This window comes from Dunckerocampus dactyliophorus, chromosome 9 (genome assembly GCF_027744805.1).
Source record: "Dunckerocampus dactyliophorus isolate RoL2022-P2 chromosome 9, RoL_Ddac_1.1, whole genome shotgun sequence".
Taxonomy (NCBI): domain Eukaryota; kingdom Metazoa; phylum Chordata; class Actinopteri; order Syngnathiformes; family Syngnathidae; genus Dunckerocampus; species Dunckerocampus dactyliophorus.
The window spans coordinates 3,285,335-3,312,462 of NC_072827.1; the positions used below are offsets into that span (position 1 = coordinate 3,285,335).

Genomic DNA, 27,128 nt, shown 5'->3' on the forward strand with positions numbered 1-27,128 from the left:
TTGCAAGGGTGTAGAGCTGGTCCAGTGTTCCGCGACCAGGACGAAAACCACATTGCACCTCCTGTAGCCGAGGTTCGATTAACGGTCGTACCCTTCTCTCCAGCACCCTGGAATAGACTTTCCCAGGGAGGCTGAGGAGTGTGATCCCCCTAGAGTCGGAACACACCCTCCGGTCTCCCAGTCTGCCAATCCAGAGGTACTGTTCCTAACTTCCACGCAATGTTGGAAGAGACGTGTCAGCCAAGACAGTCCCGCAACATCCAGAGCCTTGAGGAATTCAGGGCGAAACTCGTCCACCCCCGGAGCTTTGCCACTGGGGAGCATTTTGACTACCCCAGATACCTCAGCCACGGTGATGGAACTGTCCGCGTTCGTGTCCTCAGTCTCTGCTTCCTCTATGGAAGGTATGCCAGTGGGATTGAGAAGGTCCTCAAAGTATTCCTTCCACTGCCCAACTATATCCTCAGTCGAGGTCAGCAGGCCCCCGTCCCCACTGTAAACAGTGTGGACCGGGCACTGCTTCCCCTTTCTGAGGCGCCGGACGGTTTGCCAGAACCTCTTCGAGGCTGGCCGAAAGTCGTGTTCCATGGCCTCACCGAACTCCTCCCACACCCGAGTTTTTGCCTCGACCACCGCCGAAGCTGCGTGCCGCTTGGCCTGCCGGTGCCTATCAGCTGCTTCAGGAGTCCCACAAGCCATCCATGCTCGATAGGACTCCTCCTTCAGCTTGACGGCAGCCCTGACATCTGGTGTTCACCATTGAGTTCGGGGCTTGCTGCCACGACTGGCACCGACCACCTTGCGGCCGCAGCTCCGATCGGCTGCCTCAGCAATGGAGGCACGGAATAGAGCCCATTCGGACGCGATATCCTCGTCCTCCCCCGGGATGCAGGAGAACCTCTGCCGGAGGTGAGAGCTGAAGACTCGACGAACAGGAGACTCTGCCAAACGTTACCAGCACACCCTCACTACACGTTTAGGTCTCCCGGGTCTGTCCGGCATCCTCCCCCGCCATCTAATCCAACTGATCACCAGGTGGTGATCAGTTGACAGCTCAGCCCCTCTCTTTACCCGTGTGTCCAAAACATGCGGACGCAGGTCTGATGATACGACTACAAAGTCGATCATAGACCTGCGGCCTAGGGTGTCCTGGTGCCATGTGCACTTATGGACATCCTTATGTTGGAACATGGTGTTCGTGATGGACAAACTGTGGTTTGCACAGAAGTCCAACAACATCACACCGCACAGGTTCAGATCGGGGAGGCCGTTCCTCCCAATCACGCCCCTCCAGGTCACACTGTCATTGGCCACATGGGCGTTGAAGTCTCCCAGCAAAACGACAGAGTCACCAGTTGGGGTGCTCTCCAGCACCCCTCTGATGGACTCCAGGAAGGCTGGGTACTCTGAACTGCCGTTTGGCGCGTACACACAAACGACAGTCAGGACCCTTTCCCCAACCAGAAGGCGTAGGTGGTGGGTCTACGGGGGGGAGATCCCGTGTGGCTTCTTTGGGCTGAGCCCGGCCGGGTCTCATCATCATCATCATCAAAATATTCAAAATCCACCAAATATGGTGGGAAAATATAATAAAACGTTAGCATAAACATAGAGTAACATTCCAATATAAAATAAGGTAATAAATAAGATTACTGTAAATGAATAAAACTGAAAAACAAAAACAATCTTACCGTTCACGAGATGTCTTGATCAGGAGCGCAAGTGGAGGCAGGAAGGAGAAGGACTAACCTGAGTCGAAACGCGACTCAGAGTCTGAGAGTCAGCTGGTCTCACAGACAAACGCACACGAACTACACGATAATGCTGTGTGCAAAATTTTAATTTGTAACTTTATTTAATTGTTTAAGTTAGTTTCAGGGCAACTACGAAGAGGAAGGAGTTTGAAGGGAGAAGCCTGTCTCTCACACAAACTCACGTACATGCTGTATGACTCAGCCAATGAGATGAGAGCGTAGGCGGTGCCCCGATAATCAGCCAATGAGATGAGAGCGGAGGCGGTGCCCCGAAAATCTGCCAATGAGAGCGTGATGCGTCAGAAGGCGTCAACAAGTGTTAGTCTGAACTTGCACCGACTTGAAGCATTAAAAAAAACCTAAAAACTTGAGGCATTAATAAAGTTGATTGTGATTGTGATATGGAATTTCTTCTGTAATACGATGCAAACACTTTACATAAATTCTTCATGTTCTGTGGAATTTATGTAAAAGGAGGTTTGTTATGCGAGGTACTACTGTACTTATTTTTAATGCTAAATGCTTTAAACAGCCTAGAGCGGGGGTGTCCACAGTATTTGTGTGTGTGTATTCTGAAAATGAAATAAATTCTTATAACTAGGGATGCTCCGATCAGGGTTTTATGCTGCCGATTCCGATACTGGTCATCAAAGACTGAAATCATCCGACGCCGACCACATGGATTGATTATACATTTTTCAGTGTCTTGATGAGTGCTATTGGCCAGGGGTGTCATATAAAAGGGAAAAGTCAGGACAATTCCAAGGTCTCTCGACTGCCAACTGGCTGCACCCGTACTACTCGTTATAAAGGAACCATAAAATCATTTTTCCGCTCTCACAAAATAGTAATGTTCCTGTTGGGATGTTCACGAACGAACCTGTTCTTTTGAATGTCTCGTTAACATGAACGATGGGAACCAAGTCGCAGCTGGGACACACAACATTTGTACAAAGAATAAATCAAAATAGTGGCATCAATGCAGAGTGATAGGGCGCCACCTTGTGGAATATTTACAACGAATCCAGTTCAAACTGTAATCCACACATGTCAAATAAGGTTGTAATGAATATTTCAGATACTTCAAACTGATATTGGTGGGATATCTAAATTCATTTCTCCCAGTGATTATTTCCAAGATAAAACGAGTTAAGGCCAGGCTGTTCTCTTAAAACTTAATATAAAAATGAGCCAAATGAGACATTTTTTTTAACGGCTCACCAAGATCCGGCTGCCCTCAAACAGTCATAAATCCCAACTCTAGCTGACAAAGATGTTAGGTAGGTTAAGACACTACACTGCACGAAAGGATCGCGATAGCCACAGGTAATCGGCTTTTGTGATTGGCATTGAAAGCAAGTATCGGCATGTGCCAATCCAGTGATTTTTCACGAAAATCGTCCGATACTTAGCGGTGGCGGATTGATCGGAGCACCCCTAATTACTACTGTACTAAGCCAAAATGTCCTTTTTTGAAAGCAACCTGTGAAATGTTTGTCACCAGGGAAAAACCTGCTCACGGGCGCTTTTTCAAAAGGAAATCTGTAATAAGAATGTTATAACCCAGTGAGTACTAGGACCGCGTGGAAAACGGATGCAATTTCCCGGCCTGTTTTCCTCACTGAACTCTATACCACTGGAAGGGGCGTGACGGCTGACCGCATGAAGCCATAGGTCGGCCACCTTGCTTCACCCCAAAAAGCACACACGCATACACATTCATGTATCTTCATTCACTACATTTATTATGTTTCGGTATAAAAATTAACACGAATTAACAAAAATTCCATTAAAACAGAGTAAATTTACTAGACCCAAATCTTAAAATTTCCCTCCAGTTTAAGGTTTTTCCTACCTCTATGGTGTGAAATTACAATGCATAACAACTCAGTTTCAGTGTTTACAAGGTATTTGTTATGATAAGGATCTCCGTAGTATCAAAGTTAAATGCAAGGCATACCTTTAGAAGATGATCGGGAAAGTCAAATATTGTTGTATCTGCATTTTGTCGTCATCTAACAGTCTGGCCGGTCCTGTCCAAGCTCTCCTCGGTGAAATGACTTGAACAGAGTTGCGATCTGGCTGCAGGAATCCACCTGTCTCTCCGAATATTTACTACCCATTGCTTTAGAAGTTGAGCATTGCAGTGTGGAAATCTAAAGGAGAATAAGGGGTAATTTACAACTACTTAGATGAATAGATGCTTACAGATTTAAAGTATCAATTTTTTTAAAACTATTTTTATTATTTATAAGCATTTACCTACCTGTGAAATGTAAGTCCCTTCTCGCGATTTTCACGAGTATCACGATTTGTGCCATTAATAGCAGCACAAGACGGCATCTCGAACTCCTCTTAGTTGTTAGGCTTTCTTGTTTTGGGTGAAACTTCTATACTTCCGGTGGCTTCAAGCCTCCAAAGCGCAGCAAGAGATCGGGGCCATTCCAGTAGTAGAGTTCAGTGGTTTTCCTTGAGACTGCCCACAGCTCATTGATTGGCCTTTTTTTTATGCTAACGTGTGATTGGCAGTAATTGCTGTCATTCCATGATCGTCTGCCACTAGTTGTTAGCATGTTTAAGTTTGTTCTGCCTGGGTCCAGTGTTGCAAACTTGGCGGTTTTGTCGCAAACGACATTTCAACCCCCCTTGACGACATATTTTCTCAAAAGCGACGAGTGACTTTGTCTGGCGTGGTTGGGGAGTTTTCTAGTACAGTAAAAGCACGTATTCTGCATTTTGTGTTCTCACTGAGCAGGGCGGGTGCTGTTGACAGGTCCGCCCCACCCAAAGGCAGTCTCAAGCCATGATGTGGAGCTCTACCACTGATCTGTATTATACATCTGGATAGCTCATTGGCGATGACTTGTGAAGGCACACGGCCGCCGTTTTGCCACTCGCAAGAAACACTTCTCGGACAATGACTTATGTGAGAACTTGTGAGTTGTTAAGTTTGTTGTTAGTTTGTTAGCCACTCACACTAAATGCGAGGTTAGTCTAACCTCGCACAACAGGTGTGCTTGAGCTTAGTCATAAGGACTCGGATATGATCATTTTTAAACATTCTGTCCATATCATACCATACCTGAGTCATAAGGGCTTTACAATGGGGGCTGTGGGGGATATGGAAACAAACAACCGCTCGTAGACCACTAAATAATTTGCGGTTGCTTGCAAATATAAAAAAATAAGTTTTCTTTTTGTCGTTTACACGAATTTCAAATGAACCCCCATATGGAGACAAAGTTTATATATTATTTCAGTGTGGTGCCAGGAAGAAGGAGTCGCATGCAGAGTGATTGGAACAACAACTGGGAACATTTATTTCCCTGCTCCTCTCGAGCTTACAATCTCAGAGCAAAACGCACATGTCTCTGAACCGGAAAACAAGGGTCCCTCAACAAAAGGGGCCCAGGTGAAACTCCAACCCACATAAAGTTCCCATGGGTGAATTATGTCCAACATGCGCCACAACATATTATATTACATATTATTCCTGTGTTTTTTGTTAAAACATATTTCTATATCAGAAAAGTTTCTATTTCATATGAAAAACAAAAAAATTAGATGAGAGCATAGTGAATTGTATGAAAGAATAAAAAGTAAAGGATCATGACCATGGATTTTAGTGGAAAAAAGGGATGGGATATGCAGTTAAAATTAAAATGTCTTTCTAGAGGAGTAAAACTATCATTGCTATAGGGGAGTGCTGAGCCAGGGTGCACAGTAGAATTTTGTCCCAAAGGCAATGAGAATTGGAAGGGGAAAAGTACATTTAATATAGCAAAAGATAGAGAATAACGTATCAAATGGTTTTTAAGGGACGAAGGTTGCGTTACTTGAAGGAATGGGAGAATCTCCCCGCTTTTTAATGTCAAATCTAGATGTTCTGTTAGCCAGAAGGGTGTGCTACTCACGAACCACACTGAGTCATGTTTATGTGATCCATAAATCTGTTATTCGCTGTCGAGTTGTGCCCATTAAAAAAAAAGTTCTCAGAAGTCAACGTGTGTGAAAGTGTTTTAATTCAATTTTGGTGTCTCTCCTACAAGGCTATGGGTTTACAAAAGCATATTTTACAACATCATATGCAAATGATATCCAAATTAGACGATGCCGTCATTTAGCGACTTCTACGACAGCCAATTGCCACTTTTTTTACTGAAAATTTGGCAACATTGCCTGGGTCAAGTCAGTTATTATTTTAATGTCAGGGTAACATTTGTGTGCATACGTGCGCGTGTATGAGTGTTTCTCGATACTGACCCCTGCTGGGCGTCAACCCTCATTTCATGCAACCTAGTTTGTTTTTTTGTTTCTGCTACTAAATTGACATTATTTTTCCTCATATTATTGTGATTTAGTCCCTTGAAATTGCTGCCTTATTTCTTGTTAGAAAACGTTTTTTTTCCATCATATTTTGACTTTATTCTTGTAAAAGGACTGCTCCCCCCCCTTTTTTTTGCTTCGCCCATTTTCCAACTTCTATATTTTTTTTTTATTTTGACTTTATATCCACAATATTTTGACTTTATTCTCGTAACATTGTAACTTTTTCCTCAATGTAATTTTTCAGAAATTGGAACTTTATTTGTTATATTTATTTGTCTTGTTTCTCGGGATATTATGACCTTTTAAAAATGACGTCTATTTCTTGAACATTTCAACTTAATGGCAGGATTGAACAGAGAGGCAGGCATATGTTTGGACACCCCCGTGTTGCTCATTGTACACACAAGTCATCATACTTGGACTTGTGAAGCTGGTGAAGAGATAAAAGACAATGTAACGTGTGTTTTATTTTACAGCAAGCTCCTGTCCAACACTCCAATCATGACGTCTCCGCTCTGCTCTTTTGTCCTGGTGCTGATCTTTTGTGCTCTCGAAACCAGCTCCACGAAGTCCTTTTACGCAGCCGAAGGATCAGACGTGACTCTTCCCTGCAACCACACATATGACCGTACATATGCCCGTGAGCAATTCTCCATTAAGTGGTTTGTGTTCAAGTCAAGCTATCAGTTAATAGCATATCACAATGATATGTACGATTCACTGATTGACAGGGTCCGCTACACGTCTACCGACCCCCGAAGCGGAGATGCTTCCATAACCATCAGCAACCTGCGTCTCTCAGACACGGGGACCTATTATTGCAATTTGATTGTTATTTCCGAAACATACGCACAGAAAATTGACTTGAAAGTCACAAAGAAACCAAGCAAGCCAGAGTGTAGCGTGGAATGGGAGTTTGCAGAGGTTTATGGTGCGAGGCTCAAATGCAGATCCTCACATGACACCCTCACACTGACGTACAGCTGGACAAAGATGGACGGAAACAAGATGTTGCCTCCTCAGGCCAATGTGGATGCCACAATGGGCCACTTGTTTGTAGACACGATCACAGAGGACGACTGTGGAACATATCTCTGTACGGTGGAAAGTCTGGTTGGTACCCAACACTGTGACGTCCTACTTGAGTGTCCACAACCACCACTACCACCACCACCCCCAATTACAAGCGAAAAAGTTCAACCCACGGCGCCACCATCAGCCACGAGCGATGGAGGTATAGTTCCAGTCGTGGCCGTGACGTCCGTCATGCTTGTGCTGGGTGTCGGTGCTCTCGCCGCCATCTGGTACTGGTGCAGAAGAAACAGTGTTGACCTAGTTTTTAATCAAACAGTGGAAGAGGTGCCTATGTCGTCAATGGAGAGGAGGGGAACGGTCTCGACTGGCAGAAGCGATGGAAAAAAATATGAAATAATGGCCAAAGTTGTTTTGGATTTATTTAGGGTTTGTGTGTTGCTGGAAAGAGAAGACAATCCATCCGTCATCTCCTGTTCAGAGAGAATCTTGTATTTTTAACCATAACAATATGATGAACTACTTTGTAACGTTTAGCTGCTGAGCCCATTTGTAAACACTTTGGTCAACGTTGCTATTTTAAAAATTGTCTTCATATAAAGATTTGATGTGTGTATATACTGTATATGAAGTTGTCTATAACTGATACTATTTTCTGTGTTGCCCTCCACGTTTGTATCCTGGACAGCAGACATCTTGGCGTGTAAAGATGACAACACGTGACACAAGTGTGGGGAATGAGTAGACGTGGTTTTGATATTGATCAGAACATCTATTGATTTTGTGATGGGAGTGGACGGAACATTTATTTGATGAATGTATTTACTGTAAACTCCACAAAATTTATGGACAAAAATGTCATGTTCTGTCTGCCATGTATTGCAGTACACCTCTGAGCCATCCGGAGGACCTAATTAAGCCCACCTGTGTCTCATTAACTGCCTTCTATTAGCTGCAGTCTGACAAGCTTCCAGTGCCAGATTGTTTCCTGAATGTCCAGAGTCCTCCAGCAACTCTAGCTACTTGGGTGTATTCTGCTTTCTGGTCATTTAAGTACTTAAATAAGTAAAACCCAATTCAATCTGCTAGTGTTGCATTTCTATTGGTTAATTATGTGAACTTAAATTTCAAGCTGGAAATCCATTGAATAATGATGCCATATTTGTTCATTTTTCTTTGATTAAAAATCAAAACACAGTCGGTCACTGAGGGGAATCGGGTAATGATTGGTGTTGAGTTTACTAAACTCTACTAAACTCAAGTTATTGGATGGATGACCTCTAGGGCGGGTGTCCAAAGTGTGGTCTGAGGGCCATTTGGCTTTCTTTTTTTTTAAGAGGAACAAGTTCATCCAATGAGGAAAAAAATCTATGAGCAGACCTCTGCCAATTGCCATGGTTCCTCTCATGTATGCAAATATCACTGATGCGTGCTGGCACCTGGCACTGGGGAAGGCAACCTGGTCCTAGTCAAACCACGATACACCAAAGGAAGTTATCCATGACCACATGCTTGTTCAGGAAGTGGTCCCCTGAGGCTGAGCAGGACCACTGACTGGGTTGCATTGCAGTGCATAGAAATGTCACTTGCACTACTGCATGGGTGATGTGCCAGTAAAGACTGTACGCTGCTTTACTAATAAGCCCTAAATAACATCAAAGACTTCTGAACCTGAAGACGTTAAAAGATGGTGGCACTTAAACAGGTACTCACACTCACCCCCCACTCACACGACCCACAGTAACAGCAGCTCAAGTAAGTGCGGAGCTAAGGAGGCTGCGCCCCAGCAAAGCAGGTCCGGATGGAGTATCTCCTCGACTTCTGAAAGCCTGCGTGTGGGAGCTGGGCCCTCGACAGCGCATGTTCAACCTGAGCTTGGGGTTGGGGAGGGCACAGCTGTGGAAAACGTCCTACAAGGATAAAAATGACTGACAACTGGCAGGAGCACTCTTTCATTTTCAGCCAGGAGATGGTACAGGTGAAATGAAACGGGGTCCAGGTACCTGAAGACTGTAAACTATCCTGTCTGACTTATTTTTCAATTATGTCTGATTTGTCTTGCAGTTATTCTGTCTGACTTATTCAATACATTTGGAAACAATCTAATTTGTTGTGAGAGTCTTTGATTCCTTCTCATAACTGGAGATTAAAAAACACGCAAGGGTGGCAGGTTGTGGAGAAATTTCATCTCCAACACTATCCATGAACATGGCTCATAATGCTAGCATGCTAACGTTAACATATGCTAAAGTTAGATAGCATGTACCCGGAAGGCTAAATGTCCTGAATGAGTTGAGAATTTTGACTTTAGAAGTGTCTGAATGGGTTGAGAAATGTGGAAGTAGCTGGAACTCTTTAGCTCAAAGGCATTTTGGGAATTCGTAGCACGAATGTCTGAAAATGTTCTGTTTTAACAACCCGATAAAGACTGGCAAAACATAACCTTGGCATTGCTCTTACTAGATGTGTTACTTTTAATTGGAGCGGTTTTCGTTAAAAGGTATTTTTTGTGCAGCCTTGTAGTCTCCGCATTATTCGTATTACATGTCATCTTTTTCACCTCAAAGGCAACCGTGGCAGCTCCAAAGCTATCGTGGCGCTTTCTGATAGGACAGTTGCAGTTTTCATCATCAAATACGAAAGCTAGTCTTTGTGCTTTATGACATAAGCATCTTTTATGTCTTGTGACATAAAGTGATGCATACATAAAGTGACTGTAGACGTGTTTCATCTCAGAGAATCATCCAGCTGAGGTGTCCTCATCTTCTAGGAGGTGCAGGTGAAGTACACTTTTTATGCTAAATGCTTAAAAACAGCCAGGGGGGTGACATGGAGGCGTATTTTTCATTGGCCCTCAGTAAAATGGATTAATATGCAATTAAAAGCATTATTGGAGGCCCACATTAAGTGTTTAAACACTGCAATGCTCCCTGTGTCAGCATCAGGGAGACGTGTGCTTTTTTCCATCATAGATGAAGAGCTGCTGCGTGTGTTTATATCCAAGCAGACGCTGTAATAATTCTCATCAGATCAAAACACGTAAATGGTTCTCTCTGAAGGCGTAACGTGGCGACCATAACTCGGCTGCGGCATGGTTGCTATATTTAGCAAGTAGGGGTGCATTCAAAGTAAAAGTGTTTCTTGCATCTGCCGCGCAGGATCTCCACCTGTGATTGTGAAGCAGACACACTGGCAGCACCTGCCTTCCTGGTGCATGGGTGTCCAATGTGTGGCCCAGGGGCCATCATTGCAGAAATATAATGGATAAAATACATGTCACAATCGCCACTTCTGGCACTTTACAGAGTGAAATTGTTAGTGGTGTCTTTCTAGTTGTACACACAAGTCACACTTGGACTTGAAGACATGAAAGACAATGTAACGTGTGTTTACTTTACAGCAAGCTCCCGTCCAACGCTCCAATCATGAGGCCTGCGTTCTGCTCTTTTGTCCTGGTGCTGACCTTTTGCACTCTCAAAGCCAACTCCCAGACGTCCTATTACGCAGCTGTAGGATCAAACATCACTCTTCCCTGCAAGCATACATATCCCACTGACAATGGACACTACCAGATTACCTGGTTTGTCAAGGTGAATTCACAAGACTTCCGTATTACATTTTGGCATTGTGGTGTTTTTTACGAACCACTGAAGGGCAGGGTCCACCACATGCCTCACAGCTTTCAGACCTCACACTGCAAAGGCGACGCTTCCATAACCATCAGCAACCTGCGTCTCTCAGACACGGGGACCTACACATGCCTCTTGATAAATTATGAAATAGGTGAGGAAAGGAAGATGAACCTGACAGTCATGGAGAAACCAATCGAGCCGGTTTGTGGTGTGGAAGGGGAGCCTGCAAAGGGTCATGGCGTGACACTCAAATGCGGATCCTCACATGACACACTCCAACTGACGTACAGCTGGACAAAGATGAGCGGAAACAAGATGTTGCCACCAAACGCCAGTGTGAATGCCACATTGGGTGACTTGTTTGTAGACAGGATCACAGAGGACAACTGTGGAAGATATCTCTGTACGGTGGAAAGTCTGGTTGCTACCCAACACTGTGACGTCCTACTTGAGTGTCCACCACCATCAGCCATGAGCGATGGAGTTCCAGTTCCAGTCGTGGCCGTGACGACCGTCGTGCTTGTGCTGGGTCTTGTCGGTGCTCTCGCCATCTGGTACTGGCGCAGAAGTGAAACAGTGGAGGAGGTGCCCATGTTGTCGATGGAGGGGGGAGACTTGGAAACACTTCCCGATAGTGTCACGTGTGAGCATCCTCACACTTCTGGCGATACTGCTGAAAATATGAAATAATGGAGCCAAATTTGTTGTTTTTGATTCATTTAGGATTTCTGTGTTGTGTATGACTACTTTTCTTCAATAAAAAATAAATGATAAAAACACAAAGCTGTCCAAAAGAGTGAGTGGAGACTCCTTTTACGGACTCCAGCTCTGACGAGTCAATCACTCAAGGGAATCGGGTAGCGACTGACTCATTAAACAGGAACAATGTGCACATTCATCTTTACAAAATGCGAGTACATTACATGGAAATGTTTCACCGCTTTAGTTCATATTTGATTCATGACTCAGAGGTCAAATGTCACATTTTTAGGTTCAAGACTGCGTGTTTGGAAGATCAAAGAGACAGAAGTGACCTTGAGGTCACACCAACACACTTGCAATTCATAAAAATAAATCAAAAATAGATCTGCTATTTGATGGATGACCTTCAGGTCTGGGGTGTCCAAAGTGCGGTCCAAAGGCCATTTGCATCCAGCGGCTGTGTTTTATTGGCCCATGGTCATTCTACAATTATAACAAAAGTAAAAACACACAAAAAATGGAAATCGCTGCAATTTTACAAGAATAAAGTCAAAATATAAAGTAAATGTTTCTGTATTCAAACAACAAAAAGAGGTGCAATTTTACAAGAATAAACCTCGCAGCGTGGTTGGCAGTTAGCCCCTCTTTGGCAGCCGACTAACCGGAGTAAACGGGGGTGTCCATTGTGCGGCTCGGTAGCAATTTGCAGCCCGCAAAATTATTATTTATCAAGAAAACTGTGGCAAAATCAGCAATTTTACAAGAATATCGTAATATGAGAGAAAATAACCTACCTCATTTTAGTAGCATTAAGGTGAAATCAGAAAGAAAAAACTTTTCCTTTAAGCTGTAATGTTGTGACAAAACAGTAGTTTTAATTTGTGGAAAATGAGTCTGAATTGACTAGAATTATACAATAGAAGCAATGTAGACTTAAACAATGGCTGCACTCATACTTGAATTTTGCACAGACTGGTTGCGGCAAGAGCAGTAATGTTGCTCGTCGTGTGTGTCCGCGTCTTGCGCTCTAAAATGCACGCGCACACAACAGCTGTCGCCATGGCAACAAACAGACATGGCTGCAGGTGTGTTAGCCTAGAAAAAACACCAAGGTTGCTCTTTGAGGAACGATAAGTCCACAGACTGCAATGTTTTGACACGCCACGAGGGGGCAGCACGTTCTTCCGTTGTGCTTGAGTTTAGATGAAGACAAGAAAGTGTGACTTTATCAAGAAGGACAGGGAGCTACGTTCAATCACATGTTAACTTAAAGGAACACAAGAAAATGGGCACTACTACAAAAGTCTTTTTTGTGCGTTCATTTCAAAGATTTGAGAAGTTACTGTCATGAGTGAGTGTGCTGCTCTGCTGCCACCTAATGTTTGTTTTCCGTCACAGCACACTCAGCCATCAGAGGTGGAGCAAGCACACCTGCGTCCAATTAATGCTGGACTATTTAGACCAGGCAGCAACCTCACCTAGTTGCCAGAATGTCTTCTCCTGCAAGCCTGATTCCCTTGATTACCTGTTTGTTCTGTACCCCTGTCTTGATTCTGGTCTTACCTCGTGCCTACCGTGAGTAGTGGTTATTTTGCATGTTTTTTCCTGCTGTTGCAGTGGTTATTTCATACAGAGATTTTTGCTTACCTACTGTCAGTATTTTTTCCTATCTCCTTTTGATGATTGTGATTTTTTGTTTTACCCCTTTTTCCTGCTATCCACGTTGCAGTGTTTTTTGTTAGTGTTAGTTTTTCCCTTTTTCCCGTGACTTGAGCCGGTGATTTTGTGTTGTGTTTTTTCATGAACCTTGACTTTTCTGTTAGTTATACTGTTAATCAATACTTTTTGTTTAATTGAACATTTGTGGTGCTGTCTGCATTGGGATCCATCGCCAATACTCGCCACCTCGTGACCGCACGTTCTGGCCATACAAAATGGATTCCGCAGACTTGGACCATTTCCGGTCAGCACTCACGCACCAGGGACAATTAGTCGGTGAACACGACAAATCCCTGAGGAAAATCATGGAGGCAATTAACACCTTGTCCTCTCATGTCACTGCCATGGGTCAGCATTTTGCACAAGTTTTTTCACCTGAACAATGTCAGGACGCCGGGGCGTCTCCTGGTTTAGATCCGACTAACCCGCCGAGCATGCAGTATCTCGCCCACTCTTTTTTGTTAGGAGCCGAATATTCCACACCCGCCTCGTTTCTCAGGGGAATCAGGTCGGTGTGAACGATTTTTGCACCAATGCTCCTTGGTATTCGACCAACAGCCTAACACCTATGCTACAGACTCAGCTAAGGTTGCATTTGTCATGAGTTTGCTCAATGATAGAGCTGCGGCATGGGCTATGACGGCGAGTAAAGCCAAACCCGCCATTCGCTCATCTTTTGACGGCGATACTTAATACTTTTGATCACCCTGTGCGGGGTAAAGAGGCGAGTAGTCAACTTTTGGACTTAAAACAAAGGAACTGTTCCGTAGCTGATTCTTCTGTCACCTTCCGGGTGCTAGCAGCAGAAAGGCGCTACGGTGACACTGCCCTCCGCGGCATTTTTCGCAAGGCTCTCCAGACTCGCATCAAGGATGAGTTGGCAGTCAAGGATGACACTGCTACTCTAGAGGAACTAATCAACCTTGCAGTACGCCTGGATAACCGGCTACGAAAACGCGACCGAGAACACGCGAAGGAGAAAGGAGCCAACGTGACCCCGACGCCGAACTACAACCCCATCTCCTTGGGCGGAGTGGAAGGAAAGTGCCGCAGCCGACAAACCCATGCAACTGGGGGGACGACACCTAACTGCGGCGGAAAGGGCGCGATGCTTCCGCCTACAGCTGTGCCTCTACTGTGGTGCCGTGGGACATCAGATCGCCGAATGTCCGGCAAGACCTCCTCGCCGCGCTCGATCCCCCCCATAACATCGTGAAGTTGAGTAGCAGCTGGGACAACTCCGGTCACGGTACTTCCAGAGACACAATCCCAGAACCTAAAGGTGAGCAAGGTAAACACCCAGGAGAACCACCATGCCACACATCAAAGACTTCAAGTAAACGGAACTATCATGGGGGGGTGTTGTTGCGTGTCCGTTTCAGCACTCATTGACTCAGGGGCTGATGATAGCTTCTTGGACTCAGTTTGTGGAGGAATGTCATTTTGCTAAGATTAAGCTGAGTTGCCCTAAGGAAGTCCTCTCCCTTGATGGGAAACTACTGTCAATTGTGTCTTTCATAACCGAACCGTTAAGCCTACGACTCTCGGGTAACCATTGAGTGGATTCAGTTTCATATAATTCCTTCGCAGGCAGCACCTGTGGTGCTCGGACTCACCTGGCTCAAATTACATAATCCTATCAATTGGAGAACTATGAGTATCAGTGACTGGGGAAACCATTGCTATACCAATTGTCTTTGATCAGCGGTACCCGAGAGTCAGTGAAAGAGTAGATCTTAAGTGCCCACAGCATATCACGACCTAGCCCAGGTGTTCAGTAAGGATAGAGCCCAGTGCTTACCGCCTCATCGCCCTTACAATTGTGAGATTGACCTTATGGCCAACGCCCCTTTACCTAGCGCCAGGCTATTTAACATCTCATTACCTGAGCAGCAAGCTTTAAAGGACGATATCACTACTTTGTTGGCAGCAGGGCTCATCCGTCCCTCTGTCACCCCTGGGGCGGGATTTTTTTTCGTAGAGACAAAGGACAAATCCCTTCGACCTTGTATCGACTATAGGGGTCTTAATTCCATTACTGTTAGAAACAGCTATTCGCTCCTGCTTATGGACTCCGCTTTTTCCTCTCTTCATACAGCCAAAGTATTTACTAAGTTGGATCTTCAAAACGCGTATCACCTGGTTCGTATCAGGGAGGGGGGGCGAGTGGAAAACGGCTTTCAATACACCCCTAGGCCATTTTGAGTATCTCGTAATGCCATTCGGCTTTAACCAATGCACCTGCAGTTTTCCAGAACCTCATAAATGAAGTCCTCAGGGATATGCTTAACCGCTTCTGTTTTGTATACTTGGATGACATTCTCATTTTTTCTGACTCCATTCAGGAACATACACGGCACGTGCGACAAGTGTTGCAGCGACTTCTGGAGAACCTATTGTTCGTTAAAGCAGACAAATGTGACTTCCATGCTTCATCAGTGTCATTTTTAGGGTATATTGTGGAGAAGGGCCAACTGAGAGCCGACCCTGCCAAAATACAGGCGGTGGTCGATTGGCCATCTCCTACATCAAGGAAGCATCTACAGAGGTTCCTAGGGTTTGCAAACTTTTACAGGCGATTTATTCTCAATTATAGTAGCAAGGCGGAACCTAAGCCGAGGCGGCATTCACCAACCTAAAATCACTATTCACTTCCGCACCTGTTCTCATGCATCCCAACCCCTCTACAGTCAAGGTGGATGCCTCAGATACAGGAGTGGGAGCGGTTCTGTCCCAGCGATCCCCAGTTGACCAGAAGCTGCACCCATGTGCGTTCTTCTCGCGTCGCCTCACAACATCTGAGGGTAATTATGACGTGGGTAATAGAGAGCTGCTGGCCATCGTTCTCACGCTGCGGGAGTGGAGACATTGGCTGGAGGGTGCTGCCCTCCCTTTCATCGTTGTCTCTGATCACAAAAATATATCCAATCTGCTAAAAGACTCAACTCACGCCAAGCCCGCTGGTCACTCTTCCTCACCAGATTTAATTTCTCAATCACTTACAGACCCGGATCCAGAAATATCAAACCGGACGCTCTATCCAGACTCTTTGACCCGGCTGAGGAGGAACCATCCGGAACCATCGTACCTGTAGCTCGAGTCCTTGGGGGGGGGGGGGTCTTCGTTGGGAGATCGAAGAAAAGGTCACCAAGGCAACATCTGACGGGGCCTGAGGGGTCTCAGAGAACAAGCTGTTTGTGCCACCAGAACTTCGATCGGAGGTCCTGCAATGGAGTCAAACTGCCAAGGTAGCCTGTCATCCGGGAGTACACCGCACTCAATTTTTGGAGGCCCAGAGGTTCTGGTGGCCAACAATGACTGCAGGCATAAAGGAATTTGTCTCCGCCTGCCTGCAGGCCTATTACAACCACTGCCTGTCCCCTCCCGCCTCTGGTCTCACATTTCACTGGATTTCATCAGTGGTTTACCCCCATCTCAAGGAAAGACTGTTATTCTGAATATAGTGGACAGATTTTCCAAAATGGCTCACTTTGTGGCTCTCAAACTACCATTGTTGGACGGTGCAGCTACTAGTCAAGCACGTATTCCGCATTCATGGAATTCCGACGGACTTGGTCTCGGATCGTGGACCGCAATTCGCATCAAAGGTTTGTAAAGCACTGGGGGCCTCAGTCTCACGTCAGGCTACCACCTCCAGTCGAATGGCCAGACAGAGCGGGCGAATCAGGACTTGGAGGCCTCCCTACGTTGCGTCTGACATCGGTACCCATCCGCATGGGCCTCCCACCTTCCATGGGTGGAATATGCCCATAATTCACTCCCCAGCTCGGCTACAGGTTTGTCACCATTCAAGGCCGCTTACGGTTACCAACCTCCTATGTTCCCATCACAGGAAGCAGAAGTCTCCATACCGGCAGTTCTGGTTCATTTGCGGAGAGCTCATCTCGTCTGGAGGGAGACGAGTGCAGCCCTTACCAGAACAGCAGCACGCAATCAACGGATGGCTAACCGCCACAGGATTCCTGCACCTGCATACCAGCCGGGTCAAGAGGTATGGTTCTCATCACACGACCTTCCCTTTGGCTGGAAATTGGCACCAAGTTTTGTGGGACCATTCACTGTGGACTCATCAGTCTTCTGTCAAACTCCCATCATCCATGAAAGTACACCCGGTATTCCATGTATCACATCTCAAACCAGGTCTCCAGTCCGCTGTGCCCTCCGGCTGAGCTCCTCCCCCGCCGCGTATGATCGATGGCCTGCCGGCGTATACGGTGAGAGCTATTTCAGATGCCAGAAGAAGGGGTGGGGGGGTGCAGTATTTGGTTGTCTGGGAGGGGTATGGGCCAGAAGAGCGCTCTTGGGTAGCCCGCTCCTGTATCTTGGATCCATCACTTATAAGCGATTTCCACTTGCTCCACCCCGACAAGCCAGGTAAGCCGCCAGGGGTCGCCTTATAAGAGGGGGGATAATGTCGTGAGTGTGCTGCTCTGCTGCCACCTAATGTTTGTTTTCCGTCACAGCACACTCCACCATCAGAGGTGGAGCAAGCACACCTGCGTCCAAATAATGCTGGACTATTTAGACCAGGCAGCAACCTCACCTAGTTGCCCTAATGTCTTCTCCTGCAAGCCTGATTGCCTGTTTGTTCTGTACCGCTGTCTTGATTCTGGCCTTACCTCGTGACGACCGTGAGTAGTGGTTATTTTGCATGTTTTTTCCTGCCGTTGCGGTTACTTCATACAGAGATTTTTGGTTACCTACTGTCAGTATTTTTTCCTCTCCTTTGAGTTTTTTTTTTGTGTTCTACCCCTTTTTCTTGCTATCCATGTTGCAGTGTTTTTTGTTAGTGTTAGTTTTTCCCGTGACTTGAGCAGGTGATTTTGTTTTTTTTCATGGACCTTGACTTTTCTGTTATACTGTTAATAAATACTTTTTGTTTAATTGAACATTTGTGGTGCTGTCTGCATTGGGATCCATCACCAATACTTGCCGCCTCGTGACAGTTAAACATGTATTTTTTTTTTTTCTTATCACAGTGGATAAATTCTAAGACCTCTTTTCTTGGTTCCATAAATTTTAAGTTCGTTTTCGCCACTGAAAAAATACAAAAAAAGCATTTGCTAGCAAGATATGTTTGGATGGATGGCATTTCTCCATTGAGGAAAAACAATAGCTGAATTCTATGAATTAATGCATCATTGCAGTCTGCTTATGGTTGTTTCCATTCAAATAGCACTGCATTTTGTGTTTAATCATATTTATTCATGTATGACGTTTCCGGGTAAGTTTTTACGTAAGCTCTTCCGCCCTTCGTAGTTCAGTCATTGGTTCTAGTTGGAACTTTTTCAGTGACAGATATCAGACAAGCAGCAGCAACGCGGCCAGTCACATGTGAGATGACGAAATGTAGTCAGATCTTTGCGAGTAAAACATTATTCGTGACCGTGTTCTAATAAATTATTCTCGAGGTCAAGGTTGCGGGCGCAGTAATGTTCAATTCGTCCAGCAGAGGTCGACAGAGCTACGGATTAACAATTACGTCTGTTCAGTCACATAACCTGCCTGTTGCTTGGGGGATGCAATGAGGGAAAATGTTCATGTTGGCTAGCTGTTTAGCTGAAGATCACATTGCCTGCAACAAAATTTAGTCAGGACGGCATAGTAAAAGGGTGCCGTGTTATTGTACATAACACGGCATTGCTTCAGTGTGACTTTGAATAAACTCATTGTATTTTAAACCATCTGCAATGTTTTAATGGAAGCTTAGGTTAGCTTCAGTGTATATAGAGATCGTTTCACTGTGTGTGTGAAAGACACACAGCAGTCAGATAGAGGAATTGCACTTTCAGCAACTGTACAGCAGAGGGCGCTAAAGTCAAAGCAACTGTCTGACCCACAGACGGCTCTTTTAAAATGTGCTTCTGGTCAATTTCTGTCTGGTCAAAGACTTGTCATCGTGTATAAACCGCGCACGGAATTTTGGCGTCGTACCGGTGGGAAAAAAAAGCGCGGTTTATACACCGTGTTTTACGGTACATGTGAAAGAGAGCTCCCGTGTCAAAGATGGTGGAAAAATCTCCCTGACAGTTTTCTGTACAACAGAGAATGATAACCTGTTTTCTCTCTCCATTGAGGATGCAACTTTCCTTCATCAAAGATCTCAACCTTGATGTATACGACTTACCTGTCCAATGCAGCCTTGGTGTCAGTTGGAACATTATGCAAGACACCTTCGCCTTTCAGGTCCCCGGCCATCAAAAGCCATTCGGAGGCGTCCTGTCAAACGTGAGAGCTTTTAACGCAAGACAGAGTGGGACATGTCTTCCTGAGGACAAATGTGAAGTTTGGAGAAAAGGGCATGGATCACTGTCAGCACTACAAGAGGTCAATATCTCACGCACATTTTCAACCTTCTCCATTTCCAAAGCACACAGAACTTTGTGTCTTTACGGATGTGTCAGTCAAAGCCATATCAGCAGTGGCATAACTGAAGATTATGAATGAGCACGGACACAGTGAAGTAGGATTCGTCTTTGGCAAGTCTCAACTCGCTCCACAGCCTGACCTGACAATTACTAGATTAGATTTGTGTGACGCTGTATTAGCTGTGGAAATAGCAGATCTTGAGATCAGAGAGCTTGACATTGATTTAACAACAGTCAACTTGTATACTTACAGCAGAATTGTGTTAGGATACATACACAATGAGACAAGATGATTTTATGTCTACGTGAGCACCCGTGTGCAGCGTGCCAGACAGTCTACAAGGCCAGAGCAGTGGAATTATGTTCCCTCAGACAAGAATCCAGCAGATCATGGATCCCGGTCTATTCCAGCGTCCCAACTTACAAGGTCTGATTGGACCAACCTCTGTAACCACTCTACCAACACAAATTACTGGAGATAAGTTGGGTTCAAGGAGATTTGAGCATTTCTCAAGTTGGACCTCTGGAACTGGATAATTATTTGACGAGGTCTTCCTGCTACTCTCGTCCCAAGGTGATGCACGATGTCCGCTACGATGTCCATTGACGAAGTCCAATGTGGCACGACCTTGGCTAAAATAGCGATAACTTCTTTGCGGGTATCTTCGTTGTTGTTTTCTTTCAGGCCCTGGGTTTTCAAATTCCAACTACCTGTGTTGCGTTCCATTTCCCAACACTCTTTCCTTCAGCTCCACGTTGTACTTGATAAGAATAGATACATGTTCTTTCAGACTAGACAGTTCAGCTCTACAATCCTTAATATCGACTGCGTTCACCTCAGCTAGCTTGGAGAGGTTAGCTAGCATCATCGCTTGGTCACCTAATTGCACACTGGGGTGACTTGGGGGTGGTGGGTAGTCTTCCTTTTGGTTAACGGCGTAGAAGCATCCATTGAGTAACCATAATCAGTCACTGTAGAACACTAGGAAACCTTTAGTAGCTTAGCTGAGGCTTCGGCCTTTCCCCTCACTGCTTTCGTCTTTTAAACAGCAATTCGAGCCTTTCAAGACGATAGATTCTTCCTTTCAAAGATGTGGGCAGAATTTTTAACCTGTTTGGAGTTAAAATCAGAGGTCTAAATTGAAATTTCAGCATTTATTGCTTGAGAGCTTAAAAGGAGTTGACTGCCATCTTGCCGGAACTGGGAAGTCCTCTTTTCTGCATACATGACAGAGTGAGCATCTCAGTGCAGCAATCTGCTCCATCCTTTGTTATAAGTCCACAAAACGGCTTCATCCGTAAGTTGTCTCTTCAGTTCACAGTTATAGTAACATGTTTATGTCACTATTTTGGGTGTGTGATTAGTTTTTGAGAAATTATAATAAATTATGTGTGAAGGTATTTAGTATTGCAGGTACTTATTGTTTGTATTCGTGTCTTTCTCAGTTTTAGAACCAAGGATATTTCTTGATTTGAATGCTGCCAAATACAGCAACCTGCCTGTTCCTTGGAGGATACAAGGGGAAGGAAAATGTTCATATTAGCTAGCTGTGTAGCTGAAGATCACGTTGCCTGCAACAAAATTAAGTGAGGACAGCATACTGTAAATGTTCTTGATTTCTTCATGTGAAGACCAGCTATAGTTTATTGTGCTAATGTGTTGATATGGTCAAAGCACTGAACATAATAGTCAGTAATGGATGTTTCACCATGTAATGTTTAGTTTTTGTTTGTATTTGCAGTGTTACAGAATAAAAAGGGAGGAAAACAAGTCAAGAAATAAGAGAGAACAGAAAATGATCCAAAAGAAGGAACATCAGTCCTCAACAAAGCTTCTGGAGCTTCCCTTCCTTCCTTCACGCTTTTAACGATCTGTCTCGCTACACAGAGCTAAGAACGTGTTGCAGGGGCAGAATAGAAGGTTACGCTTGGTAAAAGACAGAAAGACAGACATCCGCATGCTAGCCAGGTCTTTTAAAAAGAGTCAATTAGAAAATAACCCTCCAGTATAATTACATATATGAAGTATGGTTATTGACCATTTATGTTCACTCATTTAAAAAGATAACGACCACAGCACGTGAATTTGGAAAAGGATGAAGTGACTTGGTCTCGCACATGCACAGCCTCGATAGCGTACGGATTGCATTATGACAGTGACAGTTGCAAAGCCATAGTTTATTCTGATAGGCATTCAGCGAGACAGCTTTTCTCCAAACACGAACTCTTGTCATGTTTTAATCTCGCATGACACCCCGACTATTTGTACACTCATCTGGTGTTTAACCTTTAACTGCATATTTTCCAATACAGTAAGTCTGTTTTGGTTTAATATTGATAATCAATTCATTTTGTTGAGTGCCAATGTGAAAAAACCTCCAGCCCGCACTTTGGACACCCCCGCTCTGTTTTTAGCATTTAGCATAAAAAAGCTGTACTTGTTTACCCGCACCTCCTGAAAGATGAGGAAGCCTCAGTTGGATGATTCTCTGAGATGAAGTCCAGCAGCAGACACGTTCAATCCACAATGGAAATAACACATCTACACTCACTTTATGTATGCATCACTTCATGTCACAATGACATAAAGAGATGCACGTGACATAAAGCACACAGACCATCTGTCTTAGTGTTGCGTATCATGAAAACTACAACTGTCCTATCAGAGGTAGCTCTGGCTGTATCTGACACGGTAACCTCTGACTTCAAAAAGATGATATATGAGTAGAGGTCACTGTATCAACAAACGATGGAGTATGTTTAAATGATGAATCGTTTCATCTTTTCACTTAGATGTGTCCAAACGTCACAGAGACGTTGGTGTGGGACAATCTGATTCACTTTATCTCCATGTCACATTTTACAAAGACCATTTCCAAAGTGGTGCACAACATTATAAAACCAAGAAATAGTAAGACCTCCTTTTAAATCTACCAGTTCCAGTGAGAACAATAAAAAACAGGAAATCATAGCAATGCATTTAAAATCACAATAGAGAGAAAAATGTTTTTTCTTGACTAATCGTTACAAGATCTTGTGAGATTAAAACGTGACATAATGTTCTTGTTCAGAAAAAAACTGTCTTGTGGGCACCAGGCCTGGCTCGATAATAAGTTAATTAATCACCAGGGATGTCCCGATCCACATTTTTTGGCCTCCGATCAAATCTGATGTCTTTTTATAGTCTTGCCAATTCGTGTTGTGATGTTCACGAACAAACCGGTTCTTTTGAACGGCTCGCAGCTGGGAACTGTTCTCCTGCCCCAGTTCACCTGAGTGCGACAGTAAAAAAAAAACAAAAAAACACATAAATGCCGAAAAGTTGTTTTCTGTTTGGCACAGAAATTCACTGTAGCCTGCTTTGTTTTGAAGGAAGGCAGAAGTTAAGTGGCTTTTGGGCGCCATTACGGAATACTGTAAATGAATCTTGGGTTCACGGAGGACGAGGAGGAGGAGTAATAATAGCTGGCAGGAGCAATATGTTTTCACAAGGATACAAAAACACTACAGCCGAATGGCGCCAGGACACATAGGCACAGCCAGAGGAGTGAAATACATGTGAGTCACTTAATCATTTCTTGTGTCCAACCTAGTAGATTGATCATTAAAATTCAAACAAAATTTGAATTTTGAGAGTGTTTAAACAAGAGAGAAATGTGAGGGAATGTTAAAGGGATAGGTTGGAGTTTTTGACATGAAGTTGTATGACTTCCCTATCAGTAGTGTACTATATCAACAGAGACTTACCACTTGAACATTCAATACACAAGCAACACCTCTGGTTGACATTCCTGTTGTCAGCATGCCAATTGCACGCCCCCTCAAATCTTGCGACATCTGTGGCATTGTGCTGTGTGATAAAACGGCACATTTCAGAGTGGCCTTTTATTGTGGGCAGTCTAAGGCACCCGTGTGCACTCATCATGGTGTCTAATCACAATCTTGATATGGCACACCTGTGAGGTGGGATGGATTATTTTAGCAAAAGAAAAGCGCTAACTATCACCGATTTGGACAGGTTTGTCAACAATATTTGAGAGAAATGGTGATATTGTGTATGTGGAAAATGTTTTAGATTTTCATCTCATCTCTCAAAATGGGAGCAAAAGAAAAAGTGTTGCGTTTATATTTTTGTTGAGTGTATGACAACATATTTCTCCCAATTTTTTTTTCAAATAACGTAATTTATGAATATATATTTTTTACAAATACCTTTTCAACATAATTTTTAAAAATACATATTTTAATAATTAATTACGTGATTATAATTTCTATAATATATTTGTGCATATATATTACAACAAACAGTTTTTATCATAAAAAAACATGTCATAAAATATTTTATTACAGGCTCCATCACTAGTGTTACGTTCCAGAGATGATTTGGACCCCAGATGCAGAGGCGGAGAGCTTGGAGTTCAATTAGAGTCTTTTAATGGCACAGCGTGAAAAATCCAAGAACAAAAGGCGATGGTGTAAAGCACAAAGTAGAACTGAGAGAGACACCATGAAAAAACTTAACCTAACAAGGAAGAGCAGGAGAACAGGGAAAAGGCTGGGGTGAAACTAAGACAAAATAACACGAGTAGAAAAAGGTAGTCCACAGGTAAAGTACAAGTCCACATGCGCGTAGCGAGTAGGAGCTTGGACAAAGAACCAGCGTCCTCCAGCTGTAGGCAGTCAGCTTAAGTAGAGGAAGTAATTAGCCACAGGGGTGCCCAGCCTTCCCGTCTCCAGCCCGCTCCTGGGTGACTGCAAAACACAGAGAAAACAGGCCAGGAAAAGGCAGGGACAGCAAACAACCTGAGTAGGCCACAAAGGCCAGGTGCGAACGTGACAACTAGTTGCCTTTCTTTCGCTTGGAATGTTTGGCATGGCACTTTCTCCACTCTAAGGTACCCCTTTACAGATGCCATGAAGCCAAAGATGTCTACTGCGACTGTTAGCAGTATCAGATGTCTCGGTAAAAGTATTACAGCTGACTGTTATTTGAAGTTTGGTTGTAAAAGGTAGGTGGCAACTTTGTCTGTGGCGCAAGTATACTTGTTTTTCTTTGACGGGAGCCAAAAACCAGGAGAAGGACACGCCCCTTTTCATGGCCACCCACCACTTCCTCAAGGTAGGAGACACAGCAAGTTTCCTCGAAAAGTACACAGTCAAGTGAGTGTTTAGAGCCGGGGTCTCAAACTCACCTCACTCGGAGGCCGCTGGAGGTAGAGTCTGGGCGAGGCTGGGCCAACTGACACTTCCTGTCCGTCTTTAGCTGGTGTTCGACATGTTGGTGCTACGAAAACACACTCTTGTGTGTCTGCACCAGGTGAGCTAAAACACACCACAGAATGTTTCTTTTATTGCTTATTTTATCCAAAATCCGTCTGATGATTGGTTTGAAACGACCTCATGGTTTTGCGAAACAGGAGCCGATGCCTCAGAAAGAGGCAGCGATTAGTACAGGCGCCCTCAAGTGGCCACTTTTGTTACTGTCACTACTGAAACATACGCATCTCATTAATAGTCACATTATTAGAGAGAGATCTTAGTATAAATCTACATTTAAAAATTGGGCTGTCAAAGTTACGTGCGCACGCCTTGTTTGACGTCTTGACTAAAAAAAAGACTAAATGTATTTGTATCAACTGTCGCTCTGAGTTGAGTTGACGGAGTTTGTCGCTTGCCAAAGAGAAGTGAGAAAGTGCAGCACTGTCATTTATTCAGTCGTGCCCTTGGCATACGAGTGTCTCGGCCGTCTCTCTCGGCTGATTTTTTTTGCTTTGAACTGCGAGCTACAAAGTTGGGTTAAGAACTGCTCGTTACCGGCAGGCATAGCCGAGGACAGCTATTTGGGGCCTTGTTTCAATGTAAACATGGATGTAAATAGTCTTAGTGGACCGCTCGCTCGTCACCGCAAAGATTTTCAACACACCAGCAAAACATACGTACATGAAAGCAATCTAATTGATCTCATTTATTATGTATTGTGTAAAACTATGACAGGAACAACATCCAATTAAAAGCAAGACATGAATACAGATCCACCATCCTCCACTATGAGCCTGGAGTTGATATGATTTGATTTTAAACATTTATTTCATTCAAGAAAGAAAAAACAAACAAACAAACAAACAGTATTAAAACAATATGACATTAAAACAAACACTCTTCAAACCAGAATGAAAGGGAGCAGAAAGAAGACAAGTCTTATTATCTCTGCCCCTTTTTCAATCGCAAACAAGGTCGTACTTAAAAACAACAATATAAACAAAAAATATATATATAGCAGCCAGCCACGCAGATGGTTACAAATGTCCTCAATTACAACTCAACCAATGCCATTTCCCACAATAAAAATAACCATAGTATGACAGTCGATCATAACTAAGATATTTCATATTTCCTCAACAGACTCATTTTAACCATTTTTTAAAATATATCTGACATTCCATCATTTTAGTCCTGAATTTTGTTTTTTGAAAATCACTGTACCTTTTAACAAATACTTGCTTTCTCTTTTTTCAAATCTTTTCTGAATATTAATTGGCAAAGTTTTTTTTTTATAAGCTTTCAGCATAATTTGCACTACATTATAATCTACTAATTCATGGAATTTCAATAGTTTTAACTGAAGAAATAATGGATTTGTTGGGTCTCTATTGTTTTCTACTAATTATCCTTATTGCTCTTTTTTGCAAAATAAATTTTGACTGAGTATATGTTTTACAAGCATTTCCCCATACTCCAATGCAATAGGTCAGATATGGAACAATCATGGTATTGTACAACATATACATTGCTTTGTTATCCAGTGAATCCTTTACTTTATGTAACAATGCTATTATTTGGGATATATTTACCTTTGTATACTGTATATGTGATTCCCAACACAACTTCTCATCCAGAATTACACCCAAAAACTTGGTTTCCTTTACTCTATTAATTTCAATACCATCTATATTAACTGAAGCACCAGAGTCTATCCCTCTGTTACTGAATATCAGATTTTACCTCATCTATCTGCACAAATTTTCTAAATAACTTGAAACCCATTCAAGTGCAACTCCTCTGATACCATATTTGCTCAGTTTTTTAAGAAGTATGGTGTGATCAGTGGTATCAAAAGCCTTTTTGAGGTCAACAAAAATACTTACCAAAAACTGTTTCTTTTCTATTGCAGTAGATATTTCTTCCGTTAATTCCATAAGATGTGGAGTGGTTAGTTCTAAATCCATACTGACTATTACTTAAAATATTGCATCTATGTATAAATTTGTCTAACCTGGTTACAAAGAATTTCTCAAATATTTTGGAAAATTGTGGAAGCAAGGACAACAAAAAAGTCATGAAACTCTAACTATTTCAGATTTATCAAAAATGTCAATCTTTTTTTTTCACAAAATAATTTGGAAGAACCGATTCTCGTTTATCATTTTTTATGACACTATTTATTATTCTCCAGGTAGCCTTCGTGCTCTTTCTATTTTCATATAGTACATTACCATACCTCGACCCCGCAGCAACTCTGGAGTTGCTGCAGGGGAGAGGCGGCGAGCTGGTGTGGGCTTATTAATAGCCTC

General features: G+C 43.6%; 2 protein-coding genes and 1 long non-coding RNA gene across 4 annotated transcripts; 2 read left to right on the forward strand and 1 right to left on the reverse strand.

The window, feature by feature from the left end:
• Positions 1-1,259: 1,259 nt before the first annotated feature.
• LOC129187879 (uncharacterized) lies at positions 1,260-4,178 on the reverse strand. The gene is made up of 3 exons (XR_008572481.1): positions 4,021-4,178; positions 3,715-3,910; positions 1,260-2,031 (listed from the first exon to the last, which is right to left on the reverse strand). It is a non-coding gene; the product is annotated as an uncharacterized LOC129187879 (long non-coding RNA).
• Positions 4,179-4,594: 416 nt separating this feature from the next.
• On the forward strand, positions 4,595-7,966 carry LOC129187847 (coxsackievirus and adenovirus receptor homolog). 2 transcript variants are annotated; one of them, XM_054787592.1, is made up of 2 exons: positions 4,595-4,680; positions 6,560-7,966. In XM_054787592.1, exon 2 carries the CDS (start codon positions 6,585-6,587, stop codon positions 7,614-7,616), a length of 1,032 nt encoding a protein of 343 aa, XP_054643567.1. In that variant the 5' UTR covers positions 4,595-4,680; positions 6,560-6,584; the 3' UTR covers positions 7,617-7,966. The 2 variants fall into 2 exon arrangements, with proteins under 2 accessions (XP_054643567.1, XP_054643566.1); XM_054787591.1 differs by having other exon boundaries at positions 4,602-4,690.
• Positions 7,967-9,803: 1,837 nt separating this feature from the next.
• Positions 9,804-11,504, forward strand: LOC129187867 (coxsackievirus and adenovirus receptor homolog). Its single transcript, XM_054787637.1, has 2 exons — positions 9,804-9,894; positions 10,516-11,504. The coding sequence occupies exon 2, from the start codon at positions 10,541-10,543 to the stop codon at positions 11,435-11,437; it is 897 nt and encodes a 298-aa protein (XP_054643612.1). The 5' UTR covers positions 9,804-9,894; positions 10,516-10,540; the 3' UTR covers positions 11,438-11,504.
• The last annotated feature ends 15,624 nt before the right edge of the window (positions 11,505-27,128 follow it).

Coding starts and splice junctions, on each gene's coding strand:
- LOC129187847 (XM_054787592.1), top strand. CDS start 6,585: ATGACGTCTCCGCTCTGCTCTTTTGTCCTGGTGCTGATCTTTTGTGCT.
- LOC129187867 (XM_054787637.1), top strand. CDS start 10,541: ATGAGGCCTGCGTTCTGCTCTTTTGTCCTGGTGCTGACCTTTTGCACT.